This window comes from Perna viridis, chromosome 1 (genome assembly GCF_037379345.1).
Source record: "Perna viridis isolate PV_CMFRI_1.1 ecotype Kerala chromosome 1, ASM3737934v1, whole genome shotgun sequence".
In the NCBI taxonomy this organism is placed as follows: Eukaryota; Metazoa; Mollusca; class Bivalvia; order Mytilida; family Mytilidae; genus Perna; species Perna viridis.
Window position 1 is genome coordinate 12,763,786 of NC_142445.1, and position 26,145 is coordinate 12,789,930.

Genomic DNA, 26,145 nt, shown 5'->3' on the forward strand with positions numbered 1-26,145 from the left:
CCTTCTGAAGTTTGTCTTTTTTTAACTTGAACTTCCTTCATCTCGGTATTGACACAAGAGGGAAGCGCTCAACTTAACACTTTTACAAACTATGGGTTCTCGACTACCATTTCTTGTATAGTTACATTTCTTTTTTATCAGCGTGTTGATGTCTTGCCTTTCATCTTATAAGTCTTTCTATAATCTGCGACCAATATCTTTAAAGTTAAAGATTACTTACATCTACCCACATAAACTTGAAATTTAACAGGCAAGTGATATACTTTCTTCTGCTTTTCCTCTATAATTATACTATAAATACATGACGCAAACATTTAAATCAAAACTTTATGACAAATGAGATAATTTTAAAACCTCTCTCTCTCTCTCTCTCTCTCTGAGTACCAACCTGTACAGACTGTGAATATTTCATAGTTGATCACTACTGTCGTGAATGTAGATTGTACATTGACTTTATTAAAAGAGAATTATGTAAAATGAGACAGGGGTACAGCATCGGAATAAACTTATTATTGTTTAAGGCAATAGGGAATGTCCATGGGAGTTGAGGGTTCGGTATAGATTGAGCGCACATTAATGATAATCAAATTTTCATTATTTTTTTTAAATATGAAATATTGTTTGAAATGAAAATGATAATAAATCAATATCGTTATCCGTTGTTTATTACGTATGAATCGGTGCTAAATATGAAAGGGGAAAGAGACATTGGGAATGAGAAGAGCGGTAAGTATGCCTTATATAGGAAATGTATTTTAGCCTTTGTTAATATCATCAATACAAACATTTTAAGATTGTCTCCAATGTGACGTTTTACACATGAGACACGATAACTTTCATGTCTTACCGGATTGACAACCCACGGAACTTGACGCTTACCTAGTTTTGCTCATTTGCGGAGCAAGGCATGCTTACCTTTTTCAAACCGACTGAAGTCATGCCAGATCTTTATTTTTTGCAGGAGCTCATATTGCAACTGCAAGGTTTTTTATGCTGTCTTGTATTTCTCACTTTCACTTCTTATATGTGCTTTTATTTCATTCTGTTAGACAAGTAGTATATGTGCATTTTCCTATTTCTTTTTTCTTTGACGTTTTGGTCATGTCTTATGGGTTCTGGTGTCTATAAATAGCCCTGTTTTCTGTTTTGATTCTTCGATATTTTTAACAACAAAGATTACTTACATCTACCCACATAAACTTGAAATTTAACAGGCAAGTGATATACTTTCTTCTGCTCTTCCTCTATAATTATACTATAAATACATAACGCAAACATTTAAATCAAAACTTTATGACAAATGAGATAATTTTAAAACCTCTCTCTCTCTCTCTCTCTCTCTCTCTCTCTCTCTCTGAGTACCAACCTGTACAGACTGTGAATATTTCATAGTTGATCACTACTGTCGTGAATGTAGATTGTACATTGACTTTATTAAAAGAGAATTATGTAAAATGAGACAGGGGTACAGCATCGGAATAAACTTATTATTGTTTAAGGTAATAGGGAATGTCCATGGGAGTTGAGGGTTCGGTATAGATTGAGCGCACATTAATGATAATCAAATTTTCATTATTTTTTTTAAATATGAAATATTGTTTGAAATGAAAATGATAATAAATCAATATCGTTATCCGTTGTTTATTACGTATGAATCGGTGCTAAATATGAAAGGGGAAAGAGACATTGGGAATGAGAAGAGCGGTAAGTATGCCTTATATAGGAAATGTATTTTAGCCTTTGTTAATATCATCAATTTTATACCAAAGCTAGATAACTGACAGCGAATATTTACTTTCTGTTTCTGTAGTTTTGATCTTTTGTTTTTGTTTTTGTCATTTTGGGTTTTTTTTGTTTTTTTTTTTTGTTTTATTTTTGTTTTTTTTTTTTTGTTTTTGTTTTTGTCTGTTTTGTGTGTTTTATTTACAGTACTGATTTTGTTAGTTATTGTTTTATATTGTTTTTAGTTTTTCCTTTTCTTTTATTTGATGCGCTTTCTTATGGATGCATGTGTATTTCAATATATAACAAAAAAAGTACACGAACAAGTCCCAATATGCATAAATATATTTAAATTCAAAACAAAGACGACTAGCACAGATGAACAAAGATTTTATGATAATTATTCCAAAATCACAAGGTCGCGGCGTGATCGTAAATCCAAAGGATCTACGTAATTTTGTTAGGTCATTTCGTAAATTGTCGGTGGCTGATATCGATCTTTAATAGTTCAAATCCAATCAATTTTTATTAATAAAAAATCATCACTATCATCAGTGAATGGTATTGTTAATTTCATATTTAAGGCCGTGAGTTGTTAATTTTTATATTAATCTGACGGTGTTTTTTGAATTACAATAAAGTTATATCAAATACATTCATATCATTTTTACTTCGACATTCATTCATTTTTACATTTAACAGACCATGCCTGATAAAAAGAATTTCAATAAAACTAACAGTCAAATATCAAATTGTGGCTATCGTATTCCTGTCAAGTTAAAAAGTGATCTTTTTTGCAATGTCGTAAATTGTGGAAAGTGATAGTCGGTGAGTGCACTCCAAAATAACGATGTTTGACTGAAAAATTAAGTAACCACTGTCCTTTTACAACATTGAAAAAAGAACCATTATTGACTTCCCTTCTTCTCTTTGTTGTCAAATTAGATACAAAGAAAAAATATCATGAATTACCAAGATATAATTACTGTTATTTCTATTGAAATACTAAATTTTACAAATCACATCGTCTCAAAAAAGTTAAAATGAAACAAAGTAAATTGATATTTATAGGTATCAACAAATATCCCAATGTCTCAGCTTTACAATGGTATAAAGAAAGTTGGGTTAAAATATGCCACAAATGGGATTTCCAATTTTCCCGTAAAAAATCGCATATACTCGACAAATTATTGATTTACTTAAAATTATCAAATTTCGTATCATTCGATAGATATTTATTTTTTCACATAAATAAACAACGAAAACCGAATTTTCAAGAAGGAATTTTCGAAAAATGTTAAGAATATTACCCCACCCCTTAGAAAACTGGTCTAAGTATCGAACATAATTCCCATTTACAGCATACCGACACTGTAAAACTCATATTTTAGGCATTCACAATTAAGATAATGATTCTTATATAAGTCGGTATTATATATTTGTTTTACGGTAATTAAAATGACAGCCCAGTAATACCAAATAAAGGATTTTTTTGTCAGTAAGATTGGAGTTATGTTATGCTTAATTCCATTATTAAAAGTTTCAGGGGAAGTTGAAACGAATCTGAGAATGTTTAGATACATTAAAAGTGGTAAATAGAGATTTCTTTGAAATGAAGCTACTAAAATTTGCAGTTATAATGTATACAGAATGTATGTAATATTAAAATAAAATTCATTTGTGAAGGGAAGTATTTTAATCATTCACGTAGATAATCCAGCATGACAAAAGCTTAGAAATTAATAAGGTAAACATGACATTATCACATTATGCCAAATTTTAAAATCGGAAATTCGTAAAAAAAAAAAAACAAAACAAAACAAAACAATTTTAAAACTGTCATTATATTTCGGAAATTTAAAACAACAAGATCAAGATGAAAAAAAGACCAAAACCAAAATTACAATAATTTTAAAATAGCTCAAGGCACAATATGCGTACTTCACATTAAAGTTAGTAAAAATCACGCCAAAATGTGTGTCAACTGAGAAAGAACATATCAGGAAGTAAATCAAAATCTTTAGTATTGTGTATATATTTATAATTAGTCTTGTTTTGTTCCTTTTCTACGAACTCCAAATATTACAAAAATCATTCTAACAATATTTGGTTGTTTCATATATAAAAATACGTCTTTATAAATGGAATGTTTGAGGCGGGGAAAGAAGACAAAAATAACACCCAGGAAAGAGGGATAAAAAACAAGTGATACTTTGTATTTAAAATTTTATCATAGGGAAGTGCAAAAACACTGTTGTCATTGTTTAAATATTTTCTTTATAAAAACATGACATACCGAAATTTAAAAAAAAATACTGCTGTATTATAAGTTTTGTATTCATTTTTGTTTTCTCTTTTTGTATTTCTGTTATCTTTTATGCAAAAAAGATCAACATGTGTTTCGTTTCACCTTGTTTAATTGCTTGTTGCTGATCTATCTTGTATTGTTTGAATCGACTTTGACTGTTGCAGTTTGATTGATTAATTATACGTATCTACTTCCCATACTGTTTTTAAATTTGTTTTAATCGGTGTCATTTTTTAAAGTACGCTTAAGATTTGTTTATCGGATATTTCTTTCGTTATAAATAATAATGGAAGAAATTGTTTTTTTTTTATTTTTATGTGACTTACTTCATGGAAAGTAAGTAAACTGAACGAGCCTGATATCAAACCTGACGGTCTCTATACTTCCCTTGATTACTCTTATTATTCCGATGTACTTGTATTTTATGTCGTTTGTAATGTTTCTTTTTCCCCGTCTAATCTGTATCCTTTTATTGTATTTTTGCTTGGTTCCTTTGATTACCCTTCTGGTTGTTTGTTTTTATCGGAAATACATCAGATGTCCTCTTTTGTTTCCAAATATCTTTTTCTAAATAGAAATTGAATAACTATATACCACAAATGACGTCAAAGAATCATCTTTTTCGTTCTACTTTTTTGCACTTTGTTTTTGTTTGTTTACTTTGTATTTTAGTAGCAGTCTTTGTAAGAATCATGCAAAATCTGAAAAATGTGATACACCCCAAAAAAGGCTATATATTTTTTATTTTGTAATTAAGTTGTTTTATGGGTCTATACTATAAAATATGTAATTATTTATTCATATCTGCCTGCTCTGAGGAGATAATCAACATTGAAAATCCAACAGATTCTATTATTTGAGTGTTATTTACAGAGTTATCTCCCTTAATTTTGAAATCTACAATGCATTCTATATAATTTTTATCTCCTAAGAGCATGGGTTATATGTATTTTAATTTCTGTTTACTCTGGCAATTCAAACAATATCAAACATAAAAATATGTAAATAATAAATAAAACTAAAATAATTAAACAAACAAAATATAAACGTTTATATCTTAAATACAACCAATTAAATATATTATTAAACGTACACTTCAATGTTTCAAATGTACTTATGATAAAAGTCTGCGTGTGATTAAAATTCATTATGATGTTTGTTCCTCACAATAAACGTTAAAAATACACATGGATAAACATGTGTTGAACTAAGAAAGGCATTTATTGAAAAGCAAACAAGTTTAACCCAAATTTACCAGGTAACTGTCAGCTAAACTAGAAAATTTAAAACATATACAATTTGAAGTATAGAAATGAATGGAAATAATTAAGATGAACAGAAATAAAATTAGAATACAAAAATAAAAAAGTGAGCACATCTAAATTTATACAACGCAAAAATGTACAAACCGTCAACAAACCGTATTGTTAGTTTTTTTTAAGTCTAACATATCAGGAAAATAGGCTGTTTAATATTCAGTGGAACTTCATACTCGGCTGACTATATCTGCAATAATGATTGAAATTATCAGGCAATTATATGTAAGCACCTTACTTATATTTTTTAAACTTGTGAATTGTCTAGACGGGCTTAGTCAATTTTCAAGTGTTTACACAGACTGGAAGCGAAGCACACAACATTTAATTCAAACATATGAACAATTTGTATGTTTGGTATGATGGTAGTTTATTCTTATCGTCGTATTATTGATAGTACGAATCATTAGTTTGACATTCAAATAAATGCATGTTATCTAACCATGGACTATCTTTGCTTTTGAATTTCATTAAGAATTTTTTTCAAATAAACTCTATGAAAATTCGATAACTGTGATTTCCCTTTAATATTTATCATTTCATATCAGCTAGTTCAGCGTATGCTTATTTTTGTCTTACTCATAGGCTTGGCTTGAAATTGGGACTCGATCTACAACTCTCGCAAACATTAAAACAAGGATACGATATCTATAGATGAAAGTCGTCAGTCAACAAGTTATACAGATGTTAATTACCATGACATTATAAACTTGTAGAATATTTTCTTTCTCTTACATAGGGCATGGCCGTCTATGATTAGCACGTGATGTCTGGCAACAGACTAGTCATCAATCTCGAGTTCCTTTGGTATTTTTAAGTTTTGGGGGTACAAGTTCCTCGTGTTTAATTGTGTTCTTTTTTAGCTTTCTATGTGTTTTGCGACCTGTTATTCGTCCATTGGCCTTTTCAGTGCTCCCGCCAATGTTGTGTATATGGGTCCCCCTTGCTTGTACATTCGGTATTACTACTTATTATCAATACTAATACGCATATTTATAATTAATATATATATTCTTGGAAAAAAACTTACTTTTATTGAATTGACGTTCATAATTATCATATCAAGCTAGATAAGAAATATCGACCAAACAAAATACCAAAACTAAACAAAGGGGTAACTCAAATACTTTAAAATCAAAGTGCATGACCTGAACGTGAAAAACAGAAAACAAAGACAACCGATATAGACAATGTAGCCAACTGCATAAAATACATTATAGATAAAAACTGAAGGAAAGCAAGGTGTACTACAAAAAAAACTAAAGCACTAGCAATATTAACTCCAATAAAAACGAAATGGCATTAGGTGCCCCGGAAGGGTAAGCATATCTTGCTTGGCAATCAGGACACCCGTCATATTGTAAGAGAGTTTAATCCGGCAAAAGTCTATCAACAATAATTCAGTTCCACAAAATCGAGTCACAAAAAATAGACAAACTGAATTGAGATAGTAAAAAATAACCATAAAACATGGGACAATACATACAAATTGTATATGTAAAACGCCGACATTTCTTTTGCAATCTGCGTTACAATGGTTTGAAAAGAAGTAAAATTCTTATTATTCTTACTTTTCTTACATTTTTCATTCCCTCCTGTTAAACTGTTGATAAATGTAAGTACAAAGTTGTCTTCTTGTTTTTCATCATATATCAGGTGCTTCTGATCTTCTAAACGGGGAGCATTGCTTTCGTTAATTTCCAATTCAATGCAGTCATTCTGGAATACTTAACGAATCAAATGTTTAAATAGTTTTTTTTTTCGCGGTTTTATATGATCAGTAGTATAACAACATCAAAGCAATACATATATAAGTAAATAAAAGTATTTATAAAACAATATAACACGTGTCAGTCAAAAATAAAATGTCAATAGTTTTTCTTCACCATCGAAGATATGTATTTTTAAGCAAATCAATGCGGCTTGCCCTGCATGATACATTGAATAACAAGAATATATGTCTGTAAGACTTTTTACAGCAGTGGATGCATTTCATAATATGATTTCGTCGATTCTGAAATATAGAAATTATTAAACATTTTCCCAAAACTCAACATTTTCTTTTGTCTGGAATGAGGAATTTTTATTAATCCAAAAGTAATACATCATTGAAAACATAAAAAATGCATTTGACAAGAAATGTCCTAGACCTTGACTTAAGTGAAATCTGTGAAATGGTGGTTGTAACAAGTGCGTACATTAGATATCCGATAAGGTGAATAAAACATTATTCCCTGTTTAGTAGCTTTAATAAAGATAAGTATCAGTAGACTTCTTAAACAAACTTACCATGGTTTTCACATATTTGATAAACTCTGTTCGTCGCCTGCCTTCGGTCATATAACATCTGTGTTAACACGGGTAAAGTTTATCATAAAATTTATGAATTTTGAATAAAGATTGTCGGTTGTCTTTTATTCTAAATCATGTATTATTTTTTCCGCAATTCTAAAAGAAATACTAACATATGTTTCTCACCGCTCACCTTTTTTTTTGCTGCTTTGTAATTCAGCAGACCATAACTTTTAATTCGATAAGATATTATATGCAATACGTTAACACATTATATTAATGGACTCAAAAAATCTATTTCGATATGATGTGCACGTGTTTCAAGGAATTCCTCTTATCAGTAGCATTATAATCAAATATAGGAATATCTAAATACCAACATTAAGTGTATACAAGAAGTACTCGAAACCAAAACTATCGAAATAGGAAGCTAAATATATCACCGAGAGGTTCTATCATGTGCAATAATAGGAATGCTGCATCAATGCTTTAAGTATAATGAAATAGACGGATTATTTTATATGCTTTTGTTAATTTAAATCATTTTTCTATTTCTACACTTCCTCATGTAAAAACAAATGTAAGCTAGCGTCTGTCTTTTTATTTACCTGTTTTAATTTGATCGGTAAATCGCTATTGTTGCAGAATAACCATAAGTTAATTACCAAAAGAACCATCGTACATACTAACAAGATCAAAACTGCAAAGGTTTCTACGAAGTTTAGGTTTTCCAGCCAAATACTAGAACAAAAACGCCTAGCATTGCATATAAATTATTTAAAATGATATGGACGCCCTATTCTGCCATGGAAATAGATAAGAGTTGACATCTTGATAAGAATGATATAAATCACACATTTATATCGACTTGTACGGATTTTCATCTCGACAAACATTTTCCCAGTCGGGATAACCTTTTCAACTGGTTAAAATAATTATTAAATTATCAAGGTTTTTCTCGGATGTAAGGATAGAAGAATAATTAGATTGATAAAATAATATTAAAACAGATGACACATACTGATATTCCATCAAAAATTTTTAAAAAATAAAAAACAGTAAGGAGCCTTATTTTCTCACTGCTGAAAATTTGCATATTATACCCGCAGTTATCCAATATTAGACAGCAAAGAACAACATAAACTTCTCGAAGGTCACAAAAAATTTTAAAGAGGACTGTTTCGCTGCAGATGGTTTATCACTTTACACCATGTTTATTTCATTGACACGAAAGGCAAGTTCCATCGTAGATGAGACGTACATGTCTTATCTGGGACAGAATTAAAATAAGCCTAGCTCGTTGAAATTTTGTCGTATTTTAATATCTTCAATGAATAAAATGCAAATATTTTTTTTAAAATGTTTAAAATAAATTAAATTCAAAATTCTAACATTTGAATATCCATAGAGTTGAACTGCCTTATATAGAGAGTAAAATGGTTTGCGTTTGCGTGTGTACTACTATTGGCTTTTATTTTTACCTATCTAATAAATAGCCATTTTCTGAAAGAGTAATCAAGGGAACCAAGGTTATAGCGGTAATCAAAAGAATGTAATCCAAGGACAAAGACCAGACATGGAAAACCGACATACACAACAGAGAACATAAAGTAACTAAAATCATACATACAAAGTAACAAAAGTAAATGAGCAACTCGGACTCCACTAAAAACTGGGAGCATGGACCAGGTGCACCGTACCTCTTTCGCAGTGACACACGATACGAAACCCCTTCAAACCGAGGCTTCCTTCCTAGTACATGTATTTAACATGTGCCTATGATATGTGCTCCTTTGACATACTCAGGTAGGACTTTTCGATGCTAAATTTGGCTTCCTATTTAAATATTTTTTGAGTTTTAGTATTTCTTGTATACAATTTACCCTTGAGTCTTAAAATGTCTTAAAACTATTTGGTCATAATGCTCCTAATGAATGGTTACTCCTTGAAACACATGTACAGTATATCGAAACTTTGTTTCTAGATGAATATTTGGAGTAAATGCTTCATGGGTTTGTATGATACTGGAAATGTGTTTTTTCTTCCTATTAAAGATTTTTTGCGTTGCAAGGCCATAGCCAGGGGATTCGACGGGTGCGATTGCAACCCCTCTCTTTTGATAAAAAAACAACAAAAAAAACTTTGATTTACATATTGGCCTGTAATTAAAGAGAAATTATACCAGATAACCGAGTAAAATTGCTTATCAGTGATCAGTTCGCACCTCCATTCAGAAAACCTGGCTACAACACTGCATTGTACTATGGAAACTTAATGGACTATATTCCCCATAACAATTTAATTTGAAACTCTTTGTAGGGTAATCAACGTTTAAAATATGGTATGCCTAGATTATTTTTCTGATATTTTATTTTTTCCTTTAAATCAATAAAAATAATCATATCACTTTTATTATATCGTATTTACGATGAGGTATATTTTTTATCATCTATTTCTTGTTATATTCCTGGTTTCACAGTCAATATCATAACTAGCGAGTTAAATATTTATTTATTAACTAGTGACATAAGAAAAGTACAATTCATTAAATAACAAGTTATGCTTAATACAGTACTATTATTCCTTTACAATAATTATGTTGAGAAAAATACTAGCAAGCTATGACACACTGTGAAAGTACTTTTAATTCGTGGATACCAATTTTCGTGGATTAGGGAAGAAACAAATTTTTGTGTATTCTTGAATTCGTGGTTTTGAGTTGTTTAGTATACACATCAAAGGAAATCTCCTTTTCGTTGGGAACCAAATTTCGTGGTTTGACCTACCCACGAAAATAACGAAAATTGGTACCCCACGAACAATAGTACTTTCACAATAATAGCCTTAAACATAGATGTATACAAGTTAATAGTATTGTCGAAAAACACAGCCTCTATTTGTACTCGGGGCAAAATGGTTGATAATACTCTGTCGGTTACGTATTTTATCCCGTTTTTTATCCTCATACAAATAAAAGCTGTATTCTTATTTTTACAATACTCTAATATTGCTTTTATCCTGCCATGAAATGTATATGTACACTCAGTAAAATAAAGCTTTACCCAATACCTTGGACGCTATTTTTCAGGATGAATAAAATATGATTCCTAGAAAAATTATGTTGATAATTGGTAAAAATTGTCTTTAATCAACATCTACAATAAAACTCTAATCATCAATTCAGTAAATGTTTACACCCCAAAACCAGCATTTCAAAAACGAAAGAATCAAATTCAGGAATGGGAATAAATGGAATTGAAAATATATAAATAATTCTAACAAAATTATGTTCCTGAACACAATATAAATGTAGAAAGCACTAGAACAAATATCTCTACGTTTTGTTCAATATCTTTACTAAGTTGTGATGTTGATTAGCGAGAACAATCGATGTTTTTATTCCAAGAAACTGTTTTGGACTCGACACTAAATCCTCAAATTGTACCATTGTTTAATACCTTTCCTATATTAGGATTTATAATGTGCTTTTCGGTGTGCAAGCTGTCATAGTTTGAAACTATCAAATTGGTTATAGACTAGTTGTTAAACAATACTATTTAAAATAACTAACGCTTGACACGTAATCTACGACTGACTTATGTCAACAATTTGGAACTAGTATTGTGCTGATGGTAGTTGTGTTCTTCACTGTACTGTGCCTCTATTTGTGGTAGTTATTTCAGTTATGGCAGTCCATTATATTAAATAATTCGAAGCAAATTATGCAATATTAACCTAATACATAAATATATACAGGTTAAAAGTAATATCGAAAATTACAGCCTGTATTGTACTCGGGGCAGAATGGGGATAATGCATTTTTTTCAGTACTATAATATATTGCTTCATTCCATTCTCTGATGAAATGTATAATGTACTCGCCTATATCATTCAACATTGGATTGTCTTAAAATCTACATCCTTAAAAAAACCCAATGTTTTACCACTAGCTTATTTCTTTCCAACGAAAAAACTCAAACGTTTCTGTTAAAAAAAAACAATTAAATACCCCTATTCAGGGTATTCATAGCGTCAAACACAGCCCACCTGTATTTACAGGTGGTTCCTGTAAGATGCTGTTCCTCAGGAATATAGCTTCCTTTAAGACATCATTTGTGTATTATTGTCATCAGTATCAGATAAAAAAAATTTCATACACCCTCTGTAAAAAAACTTGCATTTTTAGAAGTACATATGGAATGTGAACTTCGATACCACAAATCTATCCCAACCGTATTTTCGTTATTTCCAAATGTGAAAACATCCTAAAAGTCAAAAGACATTTACCCTCACTGGACATTTAACAGAAGTGTTATAAAAGAACATTTACCAATATGTTGAAACGACAAAAAGGGTTAAGAAAACATTAGATACCAATGTCAGTTTGACATTATACTACACTGACAAATCCTGAAAAAAAATAATTGTCGTGAATTAGTGTGTATTATTATATCACTACCGTAAAATTGTGATAATATGGAATCAACAACGATGATAATAAATGTTATAGCTTTCACTTTTTTTCTCAAACCACCTAATAAAGTTAATATAAGATGCAATATCTGTGAATAAGGATTGTTGATTACAATTTTGTCGATATAAGTTATGTTTAAGACAGACTTTACAGTATATGAGTAACTTGGTGGTTGTTTCAGAGAGGCATAGAAGGCTTACTTTACTTGGTCCATAATCTTATATTTTAGTGAGCTCTTGGTTACTCCTCTATTTTTTAGTGTCTTTGTTCATTTTATTAGTTGATTTGTTCTCATTGGAATGCCGATCTTTTCTTGAAAAACGCGTCCACCACACTGGACAAATATTTTATCGATAAAAAATTCCAGCATTTTGAAAACATCTTCTTCTGTATATTTCGAAGATGATTAAGAATTATTTTTAATGAAGAAAACTACCTCTAAGTTGTTGATTTTATGTATTGTTGATTCTTTTTTTTTTAGGTGTTTATGTTTTAGTTAACTCTGTACGTGTATTTTACTTGAATAAACACTATTTCCCTGAACTGTATTTAAATTGTCGCCTGCCTTAATGTCACGTTTTCAACATATCATAACTAATTATCTCTTATCAATAAATTATCTTAGTATGATCCATACCTGCTGATTTTTCTTTTCCTTCTGATAAACTTCTTATGAAAGTGTATATATTAAAGTGGAACCGACTTGTCTCCATATATACCAGTTGTGTTCGGCATAACGGACAGGTAAACTGGTTTCTGTTGATCCACCTATCAATACATTGTGTGTGGAATGCTGAAGGAAAACATACTACGAACCTATTATATAATTTCAGTTCTTTTGTGTTAGTTTTTTTATTGTCTAAATTTAAGTGGATGTGATGTGAAAATATATGCTTATAAACAAAGAAACGTTTCTGATTTGTTTAACATTTTCATTGAAAACTACGTTATATATTTTTACAATGCTTCTATGACTCTCTTTCTCTCTTTCTCTCTCCCATTTAAAGGAAAACAAACAAGGGGAAATGATACATAATACCATAATTGTAAAGAATAAATCAAACGTTTTTTATTTTCATTTTAAAATATTAAAATTTCGAAATAATTCACTTACCATGCCCACATTGTAACTGTGCGTCGTCATAGTTCATTTTCTCTAGACAGATAGAGCACACAGCAAAATTGTTGGTTGTTAACCGACCATATAAAACCTAAATTACAAAAATGTCAATCATATAGATATATGCAAATGTTGGTAAGCTGTATCCGTGTTTCAAGAAGCAACCTCTCAAATTGATTGTTAAAAGTACTCAAAACCAAACTTATTGAAATGTGGAGCCAATTCATTGTATTTCCATGTTTAATATAAGTAATCAAGCCTCAGTGAAAAAAAGTATTAGAATTCATGGGTAACAAATGCTACATTCTTGCAAAAATTTTCATCAATTACACCATTTGTACTCAAATATATCACATTTAATCTGATGTTGACATGAAAGCTACTTATTTTACTACACGATTTGACAATTGTGTAATGTATATTTTAGTATATTTTAAGTTGTTCAAGAATTATTTAATTTCAGAAGTAATACGGTTTCTGATTGGATAAAAAATTTCGGTTATCATCTCATCGACCAAATGTAGAACGACTGTGACGTCGTCCAACTTTTTGTACTTTAATCAAATTATAAGGAATGACTTTTACATTTTTTCGGTTTGTTTGAAATAACATCAATGCCCGTTATGCACACGTGATTGAAGTTATTGACTCTGAGAACAAATACTTCTGTTTTAATATTATCCAAATAAACAATAACAATTAGTAGAATTTACCAACTGTAGTTCCACATCTATAATATGGATGTGCTTTCTTATATCGAACGTATATTTTTAATTTTGTTCTTATATGGGATGTAATTTGAAAAGTCAGATAAGTTTGAATGTTTTTTTTAAATCTTTATTTTTCATCTCAATGATATCATAATCGTTGTGCACTTTTCACTACATTGGCGTGCATTATGTAGATGTATGCTGGTGATTTTATTTATTAATTAATTTATAACTAATGTTTATATGTTGGTTTCATGACTTACTGAACCTTTGATGAGGACATCGGTCAAGTTAAAACTAAATTTAGCAACTGGTAATTCAACAAGAAAAAGATGTTGCTCAACCCGTTGTTTCATGATTGATAATATTGAATACGACAAGATAAGAAACGATTTTGAATGCCGCTTTTTACTCTCGTTAGTTTACCAAAGTTTGTAAGTAACGCAAGACAGAAAATTAGAACCATTGCAGCATAGTGTTGTATACGGAAAAAGCAAAAAATACAAATTATCCTTCGATTTTTCATGCTTTCAGCAGTCGAAAATTTCGGATAGAAAATTAAATGACTACGAGACAAGACCATTCCTATTATTAGTGGGGTTATTTTCTGCAAAAATAAAATTTGCTTTGATAATCCATAGTTGTTAATAGCGTTTATATAATAATTGAATGAATTGAAAATATTCAAGTATTTATTTTATTTTTTACCTGCCTCCGCTTCAAATTCTTTGTTCTCAATATATGCCACAGGTCAGCAAGTAATAGTAACAAAGTAAATGTAACCAGGACAGAAATTGTTACTATGTCTCCACCAGTAAGCCGGTCCCAACCTTCACTAAAGAAAAAATACTATATTGCAATACTTTTATATATCTTGGTTGTATATCCCATGTCTTCATCAGAAGGCTGCTCAAAATCATCACTGAAAAAACTGTTATGTGTAATCAATTATCTTCACTGTATACCCTAGATTTTCACCAGTTAGCCGCTTCCAACCTTCGCTGAATGAAAAAAAAGATTTGAATGCAAAAGACAGCAAAATTTTGTAAAGACACTATTGATGAGCATTCAAAAAAACTTCACTGGACGCAATTTGATATCATCCCAGCCATTTTAACTCTGTTGACATAGTGCAAGTGTGGACACAATATTATTTTGACACACTTTAACATAGGGACTTTCATTATGAACACAACAACTTGTTTTAGTATAGTATTGCACAATATTTTGGTATGCAATTTAAATAAAAAGTTCTGCTTTTGTGGATTATTTTGTACACCATTACCTTAAAAATGATTTATGATAAAGTAAATTTGCAAGCATACTTCTTAAAATTTAATATACAAAAAAATCATTTAAATCAGACAAAAAAGTTTTGAAAATGCAGTCCTTCAAAAATGACATGTTTGGCCCCTTTGATCCCTTGTTACTCAATAAACATAAGAGCTATCTGAAATTTAATTAAAAACAGGAAGGGATTTGAACGAGGAAACGAAGGAAAACAATCAAAATCGATTGAATTTTAAGGTTGTGACCATTAATAGACTAAAAATTGCTAAATGCTATTTAAAATTTGTTAAATATTCTATAGTCATAATTGAACCAACAATCAAAAAGGCGACTTATATCTTAAATTCCTTGAAAATCGGAAATTCAAAAGGAACAAGTTGACATCTGAATCATCGAATTTGGATTAACAATACAAATTAAATTTTTGATCAATTCTTTTCAAAAACCCGTTTTTTTCACATTTAGGCAAAAACCCAGAGAAACTAGAGGGCTCTCTGCCATGTCCCTAGGAAATTTTAAAAAGAACGGATGAGTTTAAATCAAGTTAAATAGAATCGTAAATAAACGAAATTTAACTGACGTCGACGACGCTGACGATGATACCATAGACGTCAGTGTGTGTTGTAGTCGTATGGAAAGAAGCGTGATTCTATGCATCTGTCCACAGTCAAGAGACGTTGGACATTAATGTGTCTTTGTGTCGTTATATTACTTTTTAGTTTGATTTTGTTTATAATAAAGATACTCATGGAATTCGTTTTTCTCTGGGTTTCCCTGAGCTTTTATGGAAGTGTTTTGGCACTTGTGGCATGGAGACCTTTTGGTGATTTCTGAAAGTACATGTGTATTTACTTCTTTCGATTCAGGTCATATGCTGGTGCTTTTGTTGCGTTTCGTCATGCCATGTCCGTTCTTTTTTTTTTTTTTTTTTTTTGGTATTGCTGAGTTTAGTTTGGTTTGTTGCATTCATAAGTTCATTGAACTCTAAAATATTATAGTACACTAAAAGTTTTCACATGATACTATTGATTTCATAAAAGATAGATATTTACTAAAGAATGTAATGAAATGTAAAATATATGATATTAAATATTTCGACAATTGACTAGATGCAGTCTAGATCAATTTCAACAATTTACAAAAGAGTCAAAGATTTCGGTGTTAAAGCTGCATTAGCTGTCATTTTCGTAAATTTTCGTTTCTTTTGAAATATACCTGAACTTTGAATTATATTTACTAAATAAGACATTTCTTGTACAATATCATTTGATATCCACAAATAAAATGCAATAAATACATGAAAACAGGTGTCTATATATTTATTGTCTTGCAAGACAAAAAATCGACCTAGATAAGTTCGTATGCATGTGACTTCTGGTGACCTTTATCCGCGCATGTCCTATAAGGTCGCTTCTTTCATAACAAATCTGATTGCAAAGCGAAAGCAGTTATTCAACGGCAAGGAAGACCGACGGAGTCAAGCCGTAAAAGAACAAAGTTTGAATATAACGCAAGGATCATATTGTGATATAATGCGGCTCAAATATGGTCATTATTTATTTGAAATCTAATCAAGAAATAGATGAAATGAAATAAAACAAGACACGTGCTTACCTGTGTATCCATTTTTGTTTTTTTGTTTTTTGTTTTTTGTTTTTTGTTTTTTGTTTTTTGTTTTTTTTTCTATTTTTTTTTTTGCCAAGGTGAAAGAATTTTTAACCCTGGTGTATATGAAAATCATTCGGGTATTTCAGTAAAAAGAAAGGGGGTGTTGTTTATTGAGAGTTGTTCTCAGAGTAACTACTGTGAAAGTGCCGTTGTTCGTGGGGTACCAATTTTCCTAGTTTTTTTGCGCAGGCCAAACCACGAAATTTGGTTTCTCACGAAAAGGAGATTTCCATTAATTTGTGTACTGAAAACCTCAAAACCGAATTCAAGAACTGTAAAAGGACACGAAGTTAACTTGACTATTTACAACTTAAACAATTGCCGTCTTTTTCAAACTAATAAAAAAGAGTCTAGCCGATTATTATATGCATTTAATGAATGCACATTGGTTTTTGTGTTATATATATCCACGAGTTAAAGTTCAACCAAAACATTTGACTAAGACGTGATCGCAGCGTGATCAGCTGCAAACTATGATATTACATATATTGATAGATCTTCCATGTAAAGTAGAAGAGATTAAATGGAAGTAATAAATAAAAACACAAAACAAAAATACAAAAATAGAAAAAAATTAACAAAATTGATCATTTCACAAACTAATACGTGATCTTACGTGAAATTACAAACATGAACAGTCAGAAAATCAAAAATTCGAAGTGTAAAGCTACGAAACAAAAATAATTAATGCACTCTGTATGAGTTCTATTAAAAAGATTCCGACAATATCAGTTTTAGAACCATTTGTCATCTAATCAGACGTACATGTCTAATTACTCAACTTGAATTGAAGTCATTAACTAAGACAGATTTGGGGTGACCTGGCCTGGGTTTCATAATAAAAAATAATCTAAATTGAGATGTTCCTAAAATCCTTGAGTTTGTCCTTAAGTCTTCAATTTCAAGTGATCTTATTTGTCGCTATTCAAGTCTGGGTAGAAGTTGTAAAAATATAATTTTGAGATTCTGTATAAACAAGGCCCTGTAAATTTAATAAATATTCTACTCATCAACAATGTTCTGAAAATATAACTGAATTTGTATGTGGTCAAGCTGGTGAAGATTCTGATATTTAAGCAAACATTCTTACTACAAATACGAAAAGGGAGTATTATAGACCTTTCTTGCTTTTCACATAAAATAGCAGACATGATAGACTATTCAAGGATTCGTTAAGAAGTAAGAGTATCGTTATTATAAACATGAAATAATTCAAAAATACCACTCAAATGAATATTGCAAATTCTGGCTATAAAACTCCAGTGTCTTAGCGCTTTTGGTTTGTAAAATACATATAATGTCGATATGACTACCTTCGGGGACCTTTGGTTTATAACGACTAGAACTGACCAGTGCTTGCTAAATAAAAATAAAACAATACTTATAAGACGCCATATAGCTGGCTGTAAAATAGATTGAGGATGAATTATCAGGACTGGATGAAGACAAATTAATGGGAATAATTTTAAATTAAAATGTAAATTGGCAAGTTAACGGGAAGAGAAACACTGGATTCTGGCATAAAATTGATGCTAAGTGATACCCAGAATACTGACGATCTAAAGTATTTTTTTATAAGAAATCATATACATAAAAATCCAACATGACTTAAATATGAAAGTTTTAAAGATATGATGTTCATTCAGGGTCAAATTGCAAAGGTAAGGTCGATTTTCGACAATCATCTTTAAATGTAGGTATTTCAGATCTTGAATCTAAAAACAATAGGGCCTCTAGATAGAAAATACCTGTGTTTAATCTCAGCTTGTTGAGTTGTCTATTAGTTTATAGATAGTAGACAACCTTATCTAATTTTATATATTAAGTAACTTAAATATTCAAATATATTTTTTATTGATAACGTCTATTGATAACGTCTATTGATAACGTCTATTGCCTCTAAATTTATTGATTTTCATTTATAACGTTTTAATGTACGAAGAAAAAATTTTCGTCCTATTTAAATACTAAATACAATCTTTGTGAAGTTCTGTGTAGTATCTGTTATAAAAGTCTCCATCCAAAACGGTTGGCATTCTAATGGGAACGAATTGTGCTACTATACTTGCTGACCTATTCCTTCACTCTTTCGACTTTATAGCTGATCTGATCCGAAAGAAAGAATAGCTAGATGCTTAAATCTCAGTTTCCGCTATATAGATGACGTATTATCTTTAAACAATCCTAATTTCGGGGATTTGATACATTGCATCTACCCCAAAGAACTTGAGATAAAGGATACTACAGACACTGTGAGGTCAGCCTCATATCTTGACCTATACTTAGAAATCGATGGTAAAGAAAAACTATTGACCAAACATAACGACAAACGTGATGAATTTTCATTCAGAATTGTCAACTTTCCATTCAGCTGTGGCAACATCCCTTCAGCACCTGCGTATGGAGTGTTCATATCACAACTCATACCATATACCAGATCTTGTCGAGACTACGCAGACTTTTTGTATCGCGCTAGACTTCTAACAAATAGGCTTCTGGAACAGGGTTATGTTGCTACAAGATTGAAGTCATCACTACAGAAGTTTTATGGTCGTCATCATGAACTCGTGGATCGCTACGGTGTATCCATCTGCACCATGAAAACTGATTTGTTCAACGTGTCATAGTTTTCCTTCCCTCTTTCGCCTATCCCGGACATGACGTGTGTTTCTAGAAAAGTAGTGGACGCTTAACCTACCGGTGCACCTGGTCCATGCTCCCAGTTTTTAATGGAGTCCGAGTTGCTCATTTGCTTTTCTTACTTTGTATGTATGATTTAAGTTACTTTATGTTCTTTGTTGTGTATGTCTGTTTTCCATGTCTGGTGTTTGTCTCTGGATTACATTTTTTGATTACCGCTATAACCTTGGTTCCCTTGATTACTCTTTTATTCGTGTACGTCAAACTAGTTAAACCACAAAATAGCTTCTTCTTGATTAGTTATTAAAATTGCAACCTTTTTTATCTGGATATCTAATGGTTTTAAGAAAAAGCGAATTTTAGGAAGAGAAAATATGAAAAACCGCTTATGACTTATTGCTTTTTAGACTTAAAATCACCCCTCATACAAATATATATATATATGCAGTAATAAATGTCGTATCTTGTTTGCTTTCTGTTATTTCGATTCTTCCAACATATCATATTTACTCAATATTTTCTATTTGATTTAAATACTAGAAAGTATCTACCGTCCATATCAATATAAGATTTAGATTTGTAAGATACGCTATCCTTGTATTAATTTCATGTAATATAAATTCCGTTTCAGACTTTTTACAACAGCCATTACTCAGTTTTTTTAAGCACTTAGTCATGTCAAATATATGTTAATTTGTATTTTTTTATCAATTGTTGAGTGGTAAAGCTATCAAACATGAATTACTAGTTCGGTATTATTCTTGCTTCTTTACCATGGTTTTCCCCTTAAGTTTTCCTTTGTGTTTGTTTCTGGGTATAAATTTTATTCTGTGGCAAGTGGGAATAATTGGGACCAGTATATGTCTTTGGTTTGATATAATTCTATTTCCATTAAGATGGTCATTTTAATACACAACGGTTTTTATAATTAGGTTAGTTCTTGTAGTTTTTGTTTCACTTGTTTGATGTTTTAAAGTACTAAAAAGTGCGAAGAAAGTGTAATTTCCAATCTCAAAATGAGTAGAATTAGAATTTCGCATTCTATTCTTCATCACTTGCCTATAGAAATGAAGGTTTCTCGGTCAAAAAGAAAACATACAATACCCAGTATTAACATCTTCAGGCTAAGGATAAGCATACAAGCGAAGCGTGTTAAACATGTTATTGATCTATAAACCTTTTTATCTTGATTTATAATACTAGTTTATTTACTTGACGATGAGTAGGTACTTTACTTATTGATAATTTGAAATAGTGAACATAAACTTCTGGTTGTGGTTGGTTGGTTTGTTGGTCTGTTAGTAGGTTTGAGTATGTTAGATGGTTGGTTAGTTATCTTTCAGCAAACCAAACCTTGTTATACTGTATTATCATATTACTTTAGTAGATAGAACATATTGTCTTTGAACTGGTGATGTTATTTTTCCTTGCACACGAATTTCTTATTTAAATATTTATCAAGATAGAATAGTTTTAAGTCGCCTCTTAGTGCAAAATAATATTTTAGTCCTAAATTTAGGTCATTTCTGACTTTGATCGAATTCCTAAGACCCACAGAAAATGTTTCGTGATTATCCGAGTATGTAGGCTACTTGGTATTATTTTCTTATATTTGTAAATTTCTGTGATTTGTTCATTCATGGTGGCGTGTTTTTGCATGTTTCTAAGGATTGTTTTGTTCTACTGTGAAATCAAGGGAAATAACATATTGACCTATTGCTAAAACTAAATGGCAAAAACCCCACCGGCTATTTATCTGTATCAATAATCAGCAGGTGCATTAATGTGACATCATGCAAAAGCAAGGAGAGTTCTTTCATTTTATTAAAAAAATGTTGATGTAAATATAGGATTCTTTACACATTTGTCATGTTCATAGCTGCAAAATAAAAAAAAAACAAATTTTAATAAAGGGAAAAATTATCAAATTATTTTTCGGCCAATGGGGAAATTTATTAAATGGGCTAAAACTGTATATCAAATGTGCGTGTAAACGCATACCTAAAGAAATCAATTGGCTTGTCTCACACAATTCGAATTGAAATCATTTCATCGCTCATTCATGTCACCCTTTTGCTTTTCTATATTTGTATCTTTAAGATTGTTTTTTGATGTTGTTGTTGTTTTTGTTGTTTTTATTTTATTTTGTTTTTGTTTTGCTTTTGCTTTGTTTTTAATTTTGTTTTTAATTTTGTTCTATTTTGTTTTTGTTTTTTTTTTGTTTTGTTTTGTTTTGTTTTGTTTTTATTTTGTTTTTGTTTTTTTTGGGGGGGAGTTGTATTTTGTTAGGTAATGTTACGGTCAAGAATTTCTTAGTTTTTCAGTTTCAAATCTGAAGACCAGAGGAAATTAAATTATATACCATTGGCATTTGATATATCTTATGGTCAAAGAATAATGTAAAGCTAGTTGGAATATTTCATAAGAAAGTCCAAAGATGGTAACAAAAACATCAAAGATGCACGTGTTAAGATTATTTTGAAAGAGTCCTCGTGATCAATTAGGATTTATCTAAACTTTGCAAGTATTCGATGGACCTAAGTATTTAAAAGTATACCTAATTCGTGTGACCAAAGGTCCACGAAGTTATTCATCAACTTAGTAGTCATACTATTCATGTCATGAATTATTTCATAGTTTATTCAACAAATTTGCAGTTTTAAGAAATTCTTAAACCTTAAATCCTCCATAAATCACTGATTGCTCATACTTGTATTTGACATGGAAGAGCTTCTTGGTGATAGTATTGGCTTCCTATTCAGTCAATATTTTTTTTATTTTAAGTACTTCTTGTATGCAATTGATTTTTTTAATAAGATTTTATTATTTATTGTTTATAATGTTGCTGATGAGAGATTACTTCTTGAATACGTAGAGTATTCCGAAATTCGCAATATTAATATGATTCGTATTTTTATTTAAAATACTGAAATCTAACTGTTTGGAAAAAAATGTATATAAGAAGTAAATGCAGGAAAACCATTTGGCATAGTTTCGTTCTGATTTTTAACAATTTAGATCGAAGATCACTATTGATATAGCAGTCGCCAGAGCCTTTAGATTTGTAAAGCCTGATAGCATCTGCAATTAATTGACACTACCACAGTAAAATAGTCTCATTGGCATACCTCCATTTCGGATCAAATACAGATAGTTAGGTCCATTTTACAGATATTTCTAATATATCAAATTTAGTTTTATGTTATTTACGCCAATAAACAAATCAAATAAACAACTTTTACCGCGAAGTAAATATGCTGATTAATTAGGACTGTACATTTGTATTAACAACGATCCAATTAAAAACAGTTGATGTCTAACCTCTTATCAGTACCTGTTTGTTTCTATGGAACAAGTTGTTCACTGTCGATACATTCAAGTTTCTATTTATTTTTAAAATATTTAATGTTAAGCTAGAAATGGAAACCCTGCGAGGCTATAAATGGTCATTGATCATAGAAATGAAATATAAAGATGAATGCTGAAGCTGTCCTCATATATTTCATGAAGGCCCTGGCGGATCAAAATACTTACAAAAAAGGGCATTGGATCCAATCAAGAAACTTATATAGAGAAAAGGGTTCCATGCTATCATTTGCCACTCCTTGGTTTGACCAAATGTTGTAAAAAAGGGTGGCATAACCCCACCTCCCCCCCCGGAAACCATCCCGATGTATCACTCACTGTATCGTGTATCTTTATTACGGTTACCGCCATGTGACATCGGAAGCCCAGAGATGAAAAACAAAAATGATATATTGCTTAGACGATAGCATAGGAATTTCAGTAATGCATTTCTCGGGATGGTGTCAGTCTGGGGGCTGGTGATATTGCTTTTTGTTATAATCATTCTATTTGTTTTTTTTTTGCCATTTGTGAAGATAATAGAGCTGCGGGTGCTCCAGGACCTTAAAAGTGCATGACTAGTAACTGCACCGGGCATAATTGCAGAATTATATTCTAAGACTTTGGCGTTTATGTTAATGTACATGTGTCTGGAACTAGGTGCCCAAGAACTAAGCACTTTAAATGCCACATAGATGTCTATGCGATAACTTATCAACTGAAGAATGTAGAGGAACTTGTATCTAAGTAGATGATTTATTTTAGTTTGAATGATTTGACAGACAGTTTGGACCATGGAGTTCGATAAATTGAATTTCGACTTGAAAAATTTAGAAACTGGGCAAGGCCAACTCGTAGTTTGTTGTTCAATTACACAGTATGTCGGAGAGCATTGTGTTCATTCATCTAGATGTTCCATGTAAACCGACCTCGAACCGGAATATTACGCAAACTGGCGCACTGCTACGATGCATAAAGAATAGGGTGTGTTTGTTTTTTGTAAAGAATGTAATCAGAATGGTGAATTTAAAAAATAAATAAAAGAGTTCAATATTAACCATTTACAACATTAAGATTATGTTTAGATTCGTTTGAATTCGTTCCCCATATTTTCCTTTTATCGGGCCCAATTTTTGCAATGTGACGATTATTTGCGTCGTAAAAATTCAAACGAACGATATAAATTTATTCAGTAAATGAGTACTTTGACTAAAGCTGTTATCAGTTGATTTTTAGTCTAGAGCTTTTAAAACTACGCCAATAAATCAGACTTTTTGTAATTTTATAATGTATTTTCATAGATTCTTCAGAAAACCCGACTCTTAGTCATAAGTTACTAACAATGATAATAATTCAAAACTATTAAACGACAAAAAAATATTGTTCTGAATAGTGCATTTGTGTTAGATTAAATATAATAATGATTAAACACTATTTTTTTCAGAGTTTGTAAATGTGTAAAACCAGACCATTCCCTTACAAAACTAGTAAAACCATGTTGTTTATGATATGTTCATGGAATTCATGCTGTTATAAAAACTGTCATCACCTAGTTTGTAAAAGGTAAACAACCCATCACAATGCACAAAAAGGCATATCATAACTAGATTGGAATTATTGAGAAATGTATCAATGAATTTATCTAGATCAAAGACGAATCCAAGACCTGTGGGTTTAGCGTTTGATAATATTTTTTTTTTCAGGAAAAGTTAATAAAATTATGGTGTGCTTTGTGATTTCTGAAATATTTCTACTTATGCAAGTACTCACCTCTTCATGCCGAGGATAAACAGAGCAATTCCATCCACGACCAATAAAAATCCGGTGAGCAAAGGCAACATCTCCTTGTTGCTTACACGATATGACGTAATCACATCCATTTTCTTTATAGCTTATATTGTTTTGTTTTAAAACCAAATAAACCAAAAAAAACAAAACTTTATCAAGTACATAAAAAACTTAAAAACACTCATGTCCTTAGTAGAATAACTGGTACCAAACAACATGTCTTTCTGATTTGGACGAAGATTTAATTCCATTTCGGCTGTCAATGTATTTAAGGTCTTTGTATCAGAAAAATCGACGCTTCTGTTCGTTCAGACAGTGGCAATTTCGAACTCCAAACTAATTTTTCGGCATATATTTTGTACCAAGAAAAAGAAAGATTATTTACAGACACGGTAACACTATCTCGTCAGACAGTTTAAATGCTTCGCGAGGAAGTAATAATGTGAAATTACAAAGATCTAAAAATACACCCCTTGACGCTTTACAATGTTCCGCTTGCATGTGTTCTATTTTAGGTTACAGTTTTGAAAAAGAAATATATGACGTTTCAAGATAGCTTAACAGTTTTTGATCTGAGTTTCGTTTTGTGTGTGTGGATTACCAGGACTATCACAAATCCAACACCAATGACAAACAGATAAAGATATAGAGTAAATTTAAAAAAAAAAAAGCTAAATTCTAATAATAGACATGTCATTTAAGAAATATTTGTTATAGTTCATCCCAAGAAAGAACGACTTTTCATTTCAATAAGAAACTGTCATTCGTTTTATTAGTAATAAAAGTGCACACATATGACAAAATCAGCATACATACTTGAACAAATACATTCAGTTCTCCTTATAAATGCTTTTGTACGATGGAGTACCGATTTCACAAACTTCTAAAAACATTTGCCAAGTTTTTTTTCTCACCGTTACCAAAGCTTGTTAAAAAATATAATGTAATAATACACGCAGGGTTTAATTAAAAATGGTGTTGCTCACCAACTTTTTCATGAATATATAGTCTAGAAAGCACATTCTTTCAAACAAAATCCGATGGATTTATCAACTGCCCTTAATAAATTTATTCGTAAAGGATACGATTTTCATGTCATAGCTTATTCTTTGAACCTTGTTTTCACAAATACAGATATTCGACCCTAAGTGCAATCGCACTTAAAAACCAAGTCATTGTTTAGTATTGTACTACTCCAAATCGTACTTATTTAGTACAAATACTTCAAATTCAGTCCTCTGAAATTGTAGTAACCGATTATTTATAATGCTGATAATTTTGATGGTATTGTCATTCTTTCATATGTCCTTAGCTACCTTACAGTAACTGTGAGCTTTCTTTAATTAGATATCTCTTTTTATCTATATTTTGTATGTTGTGGCATTCCATGAAGGAGAATTGAATATATTACTGAGTGAATTTGATGGTGTGTTTAATTGTTGTTACAGTTCATTTTTGACCTTACATTAAAG

The 26,145-nt window shown here is 30.7% G+C and overlaps 3 protein-coding genes across 6 annotated transcripts in view; 1 reads left to right on the plus strand and 2 right to left on the minus strand.

Moving 5' to 3' along the window:
- Window positions 1-26,145, plus strand: part of LOC148627301 (uncharacterized) — a 69,381-nt gene that overhangs the window by 22,150 nt on the left and 21,086 nt on the right. The gene's annotated exons all lie outside the window — the stretch shown is intronic.
- On the minus strand, window positions 1,846-9,977 carry LOC148627303 (uncharacterized). Of its 3 annotated transcripts, none has more exons than XR_015920218.1 (4): window positions 8,247-9,977; window positions 7,636-7,693; window positions 6,927-7,360; window positions 1,846-5,536 (listed from the first exon to the last, which is right to left on the minus strand). XR_015920218.1 is itself a non-coding variant. In XM_088571268.1 (4 exons), the coding sequence occupies exons 1-4, from the start codon at window positions 8,313-8,315 to the stop codon at window positions 5,517-5,519; spliced, it is 294 nt and encodes a 97-aa protein (XP_088427394.1). In that variant the 5' UTR covers window positions 8,316-9,977; the 3' UTR covers window positions 1,846-5,516. The 3 variants fall into 3 exon arrangements, 2 of the variants coding, with proteins under 2 accessions (XP_088427394.1, XP_088427393.1); XM_088571268.1 differs by having other exon boundaries at window positions 6,927-7,073; XM_088571267.1 differs by having other exon boundaries at window positions 6,918-7,073.
- Window positions 10,131-25,129, minus strand: LOC148627304 (uncharacterized). Of its 2 annotated transcripts, none has more exons than XM_088571258.1 (5): window positions 24,656-25,129; window positions 14,651-14,777; window positions 13,227-13,323; window positions 12,750-12,880; window positions 10,131-12,048 (listed from the first exon to the last, which is right to left on the minus strand). In XM_088571258.1, exons 1-4 carry the CDS (start codon window positions 24,763-24,765, stop codon window positions 12,783-12,785), a joined length of 432 nt encoding a protein of 143 aa, XP_088427384.1. In that variant the 5' UTR covers window positions 24,766-25,129; the 3' UTR covers window positions 10,131-12,048; window positions 12,750-12,782. The 2 variants fall into 2 exon arrangements, with proteins under 2 accessions (XP_088427384.1, XP_088427381.1); XM_088571255.1 differs by having other exon boundaries at window positions 12,750-12,905; window positions 24,656-25,127.

Coding starts and splice junctions, on each gene's coding strand:
- LOC148627304 (XM_088571255.1), bottom strand. CDS start 24,765: ATGGATGTGATTACGTCATATCGTGTAAGCAACAAGGAGATGTTGCCT. Junction 12,906..13,226: donor ACAGTTACAATGTGGGCATG/GTAAGTGAATTA, acceptor GTTTTCCTTCAG/CATTCCACACACAATGTATT. Junction 12,049..12,749: donor AGGAAAAGAAAAATCAGCAG/GTATGGATCATA, acceptor ATTTTTTTTCAG/GATTTGTCAGTGTAGTATAA.
- LOC148627303 (XM_088571267.1), bottom strand. CDS start 8,315: ATGGTTCTTTTGGTAATTAACTTATGGTTATTCTGCAACAATAGCGAT. Junction 7,694..8,246: donor TACCGATCAAATTAAAACAG/GTAAATAAAAAG, acceptor GTGTTAACACAG/ATGTTATATGACCGAAGGCA. Junction 5,537..6,917: donor GAATGAAAAATGTAAGAAAA/GTAAGAATAATA, acceptor TCATTATTGCAG/ATATAGTCAGCCGAGTATGA.